We start from the raw sequence: 8,578 nt of genomic DNA, 5'->3' as shown, positions 1-8,578 counted from the left end.
TTCTTGTGCTACTTCTGTTATTGTTGTCTTTCTCTGAATTTACCCTGATTTGTCCATGTTAAAACTGCAGTATGCTGAACAGGCTCATACTTCAGAAGTTGAATTAAAGTCAAATGGCTACCACTTTCTCTATTGAAGCAGTCCAACATTCAGTAATTTGTTTTTTAAACCACTGCTGTCTTACAATTAATAAAACCTGGAAAAAATGGATAATGGAGGGATGCACTACATACTGGTGCAGTATACCCCTCCCCCAGCAGAATGGCAGGCCCCAAAATGAGCACAACAGTATATATGCAAGAAAAACAAGGATTTGGGGACCTGATAGGCAGGTTTGCTGAAATATTTTACATGATGTGAAACAACCTTCTGAAATGTATGTAGATTGGCCTCATTAGCACAGTTAACAATAAGTGTATATCTGCACAATCTGTCTAGTAAAACTTGAAGCAGGAAGGGCAGTTTCTTTGGGAAGTTAAATGAATGTATATGATAAGAGATATTATATACACTCAGATACAAGTCTGAATTGCAAAACCTGAATGACCATTAAGTGGCAGGAAAGTCTTGGGTATTGGTCTTACTTTGCTATCCTCTAGTGATCATCCTAACCCACTGGTAGCTCTACTGTAAGATACCGTAAACCAAAACCAGAGTGATTTACAGAGGCATGTTAATCCCATGGCAAATGAAGTGTATATGATAAATTCACTCACTTTCTTCCATGAATTTTCATCTAGTGAAAGGTATTTGAAGCTATAATCCTGGAAATATACATTCCAATTTAAAACTAATGGTAAAACATTGGCTAGATCAAAAAGGTCTCAATTGTAAAAATGGAAAAACAACCGTTAACCTGTATAAAAGTCATTATACCAAAGTGACCTGGAAAAAAAATCAATAATCATTTTAATCGTGGTGGGTTATTCAGAGACAGTACTTAAGGTATTAAACTGTGTCTTCTGAGACAGGAAGTGGTATTTCTTTTAAATTTCTTAAAAGTTCAATCTGAGTATCCAGTCTTTCCCGTGTATTCATTAGTTCTTGAATTTTTCTCTCTGTTCCTGTATAAATTAAAATCAGTTCTTAAGATTAGCAATATATTAAAGATGGCTCAAAAATATTAATGTCAAGACAAGTTACTATTAAAGTATATAGATTTAGTTGACCAATGCCATGAGGGGAACAAGGTTGGGGAAACGTAAGGGCTACGGTCCTTCAAAGAAAATGTCGATCATTGCATCTTTGAGTGGACAGTGGTGGCGGGCATCCATTACTTTTGCCAGGCTGTCTCTTCTATGATTGCCCTTCCTTCCTTCCTTCCTTCCTTCCTTCCTTCCTTCCTTCCTTCCTTCCTTCCTTCCTTCCTTCCTTCCTTCCTTCCTTCCTCTTTCCATCTGCCCCCAAAACAGAAACAACAAAACCCACAAGCTTGTTTGTTAAAAACTGTCAAAGTATAACTACTGTGTAAAAGAGATACTCTATGTAACTCTCAAAGAACAACCAGATGCACTTTAAGCAGAGAAACGGTACCAAGAGCTTTCCCCCCCCCAGATTGGTAGAACCAAGTACAGCAGTCAAAAGTGTTGTTCCACAAAGTCACATAAAGTCAGTTTAAGACTGCAACTGAAGTGAATGAGACAGAATTAGCACAAAGCACCAGTATTTATTTGCAATAAAATAGTCCCCATCCTTTGTAAGGCAGGCAAAGCATATCATTAAATTTTGTTTTACTGGATCATTTACATGAATAAAGTATCCATTAGCATCAAACGTCTATAAAAGTTGTGTCAGTGTGTCTATTTGCACTGGTTGTATTATTATACAAATGATATTAAATTATGCAAGTTGCATTATTTGCATTATCTATATATCATTATAAATTGCCACTGAAGCCATATAAAGTAATGCTTTGTTATTTTGTGGAAAGGATTGGGTAGAAAAATTGGTTTGTACTACAGCATCTGAAGTCTGCTAAATGGTGGTTTCACTGTATTGTTTGGATGCTTTTGCTGACTTTTTTTCTAATCTAGATCAAATGACTGACATGATCAAAGAAACATAATGCTAAAAATAATACTGCATTCTTATCTGTACCTATTTATATTCTTAACTAGTTTAAAAGGAATAGCCTTGGTTCTACAAAGTAATTGTTACATTTTGCTTCATACATACCCGAATAAGCCACTCTAAGAATATTTTCAAAGAGACCACAATCAAAAAGTGACATGACTGTTTCTTCATACTCTAAGGATAGACAGAAGAATGCTGATTTCAAAAACACAAACTTTTTTAAAAAAAACATGCATGATGATAATCAGAAGTATTTTTTAAAATCACCTATCATTACCATACCTGAAGTTGCATCTAAATTCAAAACATTCTTATATCTTTTGACATTATTGTGAAAGAAACATCATATAGCAAGGGACTTTTAAAGATGTTTATATGTATTTATTGAGAATTTACATTGTAAACAATAAAGGAAAGTAGAATAGACACTTCATTTGTTCCTTAAACATAAATTCACCAATTCTTACAACAGTTGGAATGTCAGGACTACATTTTAGGTGTACTCCTACTAATCCTTAAATAAAATGTTTTTATATAATTATATGGAAAACACTTTTCTTTAAGGCAACTCAAATAAGAGAAACAATTTTAAAGGAATATGCAGCATCAAACATGCTTAAAAAGGGCAACATGAAAGAATCAAATCCAGACCAATAATCTTTAAATTAGAATAATGTTTTTAAGACAGAAGTAGATTCTGACATAAAATATTAACATTTAAAGAGCAGAAACAAAGCATTGCAAAATAGTTTCTAAATGAAAATCTCTCAAAGAGCCATATAGGACCTTCCATAAAATTTGTAACAATACTCTTCAGAAAATAAAGGGAAGCCCAGGAGAACAAGTACTTAGGCAATTTGCTAATGTATGTTTGGGGACCAGACAATTTGAGGAATGATCAAGTCATAAACTTATTCAGACTTCCCTATCAGCTATATAGACCTGGCATCAGTCATTTTCTATTGGCTAATGTCAAGTTGAGAATAGCTTGTTCTCCTGTCCCTTTATTTTCTGAAGAATATTATCACCAATTCCACAAAATTGGTGACAGCAATCTTCAGAAGGAAAGAAGGCATAGGAAAATAAGCTATTCTCAATTTGGCATTAGCTAACAGAAAATACTTAATGGAAGAACTGGAAATAGCATGAATATTGAAATTGAGGTTATTATCTTTGATTCTAAGAGGATATAATATATTTTAACTTCAAAAAAGTGGCATTTAAGTTTACAGTAGGAGAAGTTGAGGAGAAATAAAACAAGATTTGTGGAAGTATGAAAAAGAAATAATAAAAACATTTCAAAACAATTCTGGTGACATGGCAGTGGAAGAAGCCAATGGGTCTACAGAAAACCCTTAATGAAAGTCTGAAAACAAAAATTATGTAGGAAACAGGAAAGTCTGGTCAGCAAGAAATACAAACAGGTAGATAGCTAGCTTTGCATATAGAGGAAAAACAAGCTGAAGCTTAGAACAACAGAAAGGACACTAAATGAATTGGCATGTAAGTTGTTCAAAGAAGATGACAGTTTATACTAAGAAGAAATAGAACAGCAGGTCCTTATTTAACAGCCCTAATGGGGACCAGTAACTATTACTAAGTGAAGTGGTGGTGAAGTGAAACATCGTGTGACCACTTATATCATGTGATGGTAATTCCAGCATTCTTTGTTGCGGTCATTAAGGGGAACTGACCAATGAAAAATAAAGCAGAACTATTTACTTCTATGATTTGGAAAATATAATTATTTTGATGCAAACTAAAATTGCATTTGCATTTTTAAGCCATGTACTCCACTGATTTATATTTAGTTTGCAGTCAACCGCTGTTCTAAGATCTTTTTCACATGCATGGTTAGCAGATAAAATAAACTCTGTAAGAATTATTTAGACCAAACTGGATGCATTCAGGGGAGAAAGAGGATGATAGAGGACCAGAAACTGCAAAGGGACCAGAAACATTTATCTCTGAGAAGTGTAGACTGTGAGGTGACACAACAGTACCCTTGGGACCAAACCTCTCAGATATGAGATCTCAAGATAATTGAGAATTCCACATTCTTTACAATACCTGCTTCTGAAGTATTGTCTTTTGTCAGCTTTTCCCGAGCCAGGTGAAGATTGTTTAATATTTTCTCAAAGATTTCATCCAGAATTCCAGCCTGCTTACACTTCTTTAAAAATTCTATCCTTTCTGTGGAAAGAGAAATACAATGATTTGCAATTTATATTTTTATTTTCATGTTCATCTGGCACAGTAAAGCACTGTCCAATAATAACAATTATTTTCAAGGCATAAAGACAGAAAACATTATGAATAAAAGGGTGTGTGTGTGATGGTGAACAAGCATCAGGAATGTTCCTCTCAAAGAGATCAACAGATTGATTTCTAAATGAAACAGCCAAAAGACAATGCCTGATTTCCTTATTTTATTTCCTTATTTTGTTTTATGTTATTTTTCAATGAATGAATGTATAAACAAAAACAAAACATAGGACTCTGGGTGACTAACAAAATAAAAAAAGATAAAAGATTATTAAATTAGTAAAAATATAGCTAGCCAACCAACCTTTCTTGCAGAAAGCTAGAAAAGTTGGGGCAGGGAATGACACCATAATATCCTCCGAGGCCCCGCAGATTACACTCCCTTCTAGACAGACCTGAAGCATGCCTTTTAATATTTTAGATCTTTAGGCTTTTAGTACAAGGAGGCAATTAGGAATAGAAGATAATTAAATTGAAACTATTGACTGAGTCCAGCAAAATCGTCCCAGATGAAAATTTTCTTTCCATTAACAGGAGGCTTTTGAGCCATTAACTGAAATGACAAGAAAGCCCAGTGTGTTTAGGCAGGCTTTTTCAAGAGAGACAGTACCCTCCACATCTAAACATCTCAGCTTGATCTGCTTGAGCCAAATAGATGAACTCTTTCATGTTACAGACTTATATGCAGGAATGAAGATAGAACATCATCTCCATAATTCTCCATTAATGGAGAATTGAAGATCGCCTCTAAGAAAGGAGATGCTATCTATAACGATATTTGTTAACTATAGGTGAGAAAGTTGCATAAACTGCCTTAAGATAGAAGTAAATAATAACCATCACCCCTATGTTAGGAATTCTAACAACTGACAAATATAACAAATGTTTTACCTTTGTGTTGGTCATGATTTTCACTGAGGACTTCCATATTCTCTTCCCCAACTGTCTCATCATTCTGCCAATATTTTTTTAAAATAGCAGTTATAAAAGGCCCAGATTACTGATATAACTCATATCGCTATATGTTCATTTTTAATAAAGTCAGAGAATTAAGCTAAATTCTTCCCAAGTAATCTAAACTTATATTTAATCATTTATACATCATTTATTAGTAAAATAATTACAGTAAGTCTTGTTTTTAGAAGATGTTTAGAAGTTTTTTGAAGTTTTGATCCTAAATTGTTTTGATGATAAAACTTTTATACTAAAAGTCCTTCAGAAATGCTCACGTAGTAAAACAGAATGTTTTAAAACCTACAACACAGGATGGCAGTACCCGCATACAGACTACAAAGGGTAAAACAAAAAGACACTGTAGCAATACTTCAAGTAAAAAAAGTAGAGACATAAACTGTTAAGTCTTCAGAGACGGCTCAGATTGTCAGCTTCTCTTAGATTGAGAGTAGGGGCTGAAGTGCATTTCTCTTTCTTTCATCCACTTGTGATCTCGGATTAGTTGGAAAAGACACTCCTCTTTCAAAATTTCAGAAACAAAAAAGAAATAATCAAACAGCATTTAGTGGGTGGGTGTCTAATAGTAGGCTTAACAGTTCCATATTCAACAAGGATATCACAGTCTCTAGAGATGTAGCAGCAGTGACAGTTCTCAGTCAGAAAATGACACAGGTCAAAATAAAAACAAAATGTATTTGAGATGCTCTAAGAATCTGAAATTATGCCCTACTAGGTGAGGCCATGTGTGCCTGAGTCACAATGGAAGGTGGTGAAGAAGTGTGGCCTCCTACGGCAGTGTTTCCCAAACTTGACAATTTTAAGGCATGTGGACTTCAACTCCCAGAATTCCACAGCCAACGTTGCTGGCTGTGGAATTCTGGGAGTTGAAGTCCTCATGCCTTAAAATTGTCAAGTTTGGGAAACACTGTCCTACGGTAAAAGTTTTAGAAACGTCTCACTGAGACACCCAAAAGGCAACTTCATTACCATTCTGGTTGTAGTGGAGGAAGAGTCTGTGGGGGTCGGGAGCATTTCCTTCTTACTGTTTTCACCTAGAAAATAAAGTAACAAGATATTTTATCATACAACTTCTCATAATACTTCAAGACAAAAAAAAAAACAAAGAAATTCCAGCAGAAAGAGGAATTTAACTCTTAAATTATGTTCTAACTGATGTAAGCACATTGGAATTATGCAGTGCATTTTATTTTTGTAAAAAAAAAAAAGGTGCTGGAACTCACACGTGTCATACAACCCGCCTTGCCTACCCTACAAGGTTCCATCCAAAAAAGGTGCCGGAACTCCGTTCTGGGCGTTCTATAACAAAAAAAGGCCTGGAATTATGTTTATTAAGGATGTTATACCATGGCTCCCTTGACAAACATCTTCCCAAAATGACTGCTTGAGGCATGGAAAAAGAAACTGAAGCAAGAAGCAAGGAGAGTACTTGCAAGTTATAATATCTAAGAAACCATGCAAACAATAGTTTTCCATGTGTATAAACAGAACAAAAATCTAAAATACTGGGATAAAAATAAATGTAGCCTGGCATGGTTGATATTACCAACAGTCACAAGCAGGAAATGCTGTCAATAATGGTTTCAGCCAGGACTTTAGTTAGATGTCCAGGCCCTGCTCTGTATAATTAGGAGGATGGTTTCCGTGACTTCCTACATTATATATGAACAATAAATATATGGAGTCATTTAAAGCAGGTTGGGGAATAAGACTAGTAGTAGTAGTAGTAGTAGTAGTAGTAGTAGTAGTAGTAGTAGTAATTATGCTAGACCATGGCCTGTTAGATGGTTGTATGAGAGTAATGGAATGCACTCTCCATATATTTTTCTGCCATTTTATTTTTTGTTTCTTTTTATCTTAATTCAACTTCATTGTTTTAATGGTTTTAGATACTTGCTTATAACCATGTACACTGTGTAAGATTGGCAGCTAAACAAATGTGATTGAACAAATAAAGAAATTAAGCTCCCATTCCAACAACCCCCTAACCGCCCTGGTCATTATCGTGGAAGAGTGGCAAGGAGTGTTGCAACAATGGCTATATTTTTCTAAAAGATTCAGAACCCTTGCTAAGGCAGAAGCAGATTTAAACAAATTCCCTAAGTACATACATACCATTAAAACTGCGTCCCTCGACTGGAACGTGTTTTTGGCAGAACACACTACCGGTAATAAACAGAAAGAGAAGTAAATTTATAGAAGCAAATATTTTCATTTTTATAAAGATTCAGCAAAGAAGAATGAGTCATCAGGATTTTTTTTTGTAAATAAATAAATAAGCAGATGACAATCAGTGTTTACCCAAGAACAAGAACACATTTCCTATCTGATCAGTTGAGAATGCCTACAGCATATCCTTTCCACAATGCTACTAAGGTCAAGAAGGAACTTTCAAGACCTCGTTCTTCATTGCAGAGAGGAAAAACTGATTGTCGGTTATGCCAAAACAAAAGCAGTGGCTTTTCTGTACTGTAATCACTGCTGGAAAATAAACGGTAAAAGTATAAAGCACAAGTTAAGGCCTTTAAAAACTTGGAATCATACCTCTATCATTTGCACTGTGAAAAGAACAAATTAAAGCTGTTTACACTACAAACATAGGACTATTTATGTTATTTCTAATTACAAAGATTTATGATCCTTAGAAATGATATCATTTATAAGAAGAATTCTAGTTCCCCAGTGTGTTTCAAACTCCATTTATGAATTAAATTGAAATTTATTTCTATGGAAATTTCAATGGGTGATTGCTAGTCCTTCTGATCCAATAGAAAAATTCATCATCCTAAAAAAAGGCACAGAATTGGATCTTAAATATCCCATTTGGGACAGATAATACTTTTCTGAAGTTAAATCAATGTATTTTTAGTGCTCACCTCCATTCCCCATTGTTATAATGAAGGTCTGATTAGAAGACTTTTTATCCTAGCTTTATTAATATATGTGTGTGGGGGGGTGTCATGCCAGAGAAACCTCTCTTTAGCCAGATTTGATGCTTTACCACCAATGCTTATTGAGGCAAGATATAATAAATCTTCAGTTCAATGTTGCCCATTCAAAGGACCTGAGCCATGCACATTTCACTGTACTACCCCATTTCACTGGGCTGATTTAATGCTTTTGATATCTAACATCCTTGTATGATGGTTAGATAGACGACAAGAATGTATTTTTCTACCAGCTGATTTATTCCCTGAAAATCTGCAGATGGATGGCTAAATTCTATTCTACTGATATTGCTGAATGGGAGCTTTGGAAATAGCTGTCC

The 8,578-nt window shown here is 34.8% G+C and overlaps 1 protein-coding gene across 2 annotated transcripts in view; it reads right to left on the bottom strand.

Annotated features, from left to right (window-relative positions):
• Positions 1–881: 881 nt before the first annotated feature.
• The window catches only part of PHF11 (PHD finger protein 11), a 28,548-nt gene continuing 20,851 nt past the window's right edge, over positions 882–8,578 (bottom strand). For both annotated transcript variants that reach the window (XM_039326394.1, XM_039326395.1), the window contains exons 5-10: positions 7,426–7,472; positions 6,280–6,344; positions 5,230–5,293; positions 4,144–4,266; positions 2,176–2,247; positions 882–1,064 (exon numbers count right to left, since the gene is read on the bottom strand). In XM_039326394.1, the coding sequence (XP_039182328.1) occupies positions 949–1,064; positions 2,176–2,247; positions 4,144–4,266; positions 5,230–5,293; positions 6,280–6,344; positions 7,426–7,472 (487 nt within the window). In that variant the 3' untranslated portion in view covers positions 882–948. The remainder of the gene's footprint in view (positions 1,065–2,175; positions 2,248–4,143; positions 4,267–5,229; positions 5,294–6,279; positions 6,345–7,425; positions 7,473–8,578) is intronic.

This window comes from Crotalus tigris, unplaced genomic scaffold (assembly GCF_016545835.1).
Source record: "Crotalus tigris isolate CLP2741 ecotype Arizona unplaced genomic scaffold, ASM1654583v1 scf7180000024340.7048381, whole genome shotgun sequence".
In the NCBI taxonomy this organism is placed as follows: domain Eukaryota; kingdom Metazoa; phylum Chordata; class Lepidosauria; order Squamata; family Viperidae; genus Crotalus; species Crotalus tigris.
The sequence above is the reverse complement of the archived record's forward strand: the minus strand, read 5'-3'. Positions and strand labels throughout refer to the sequence as shown.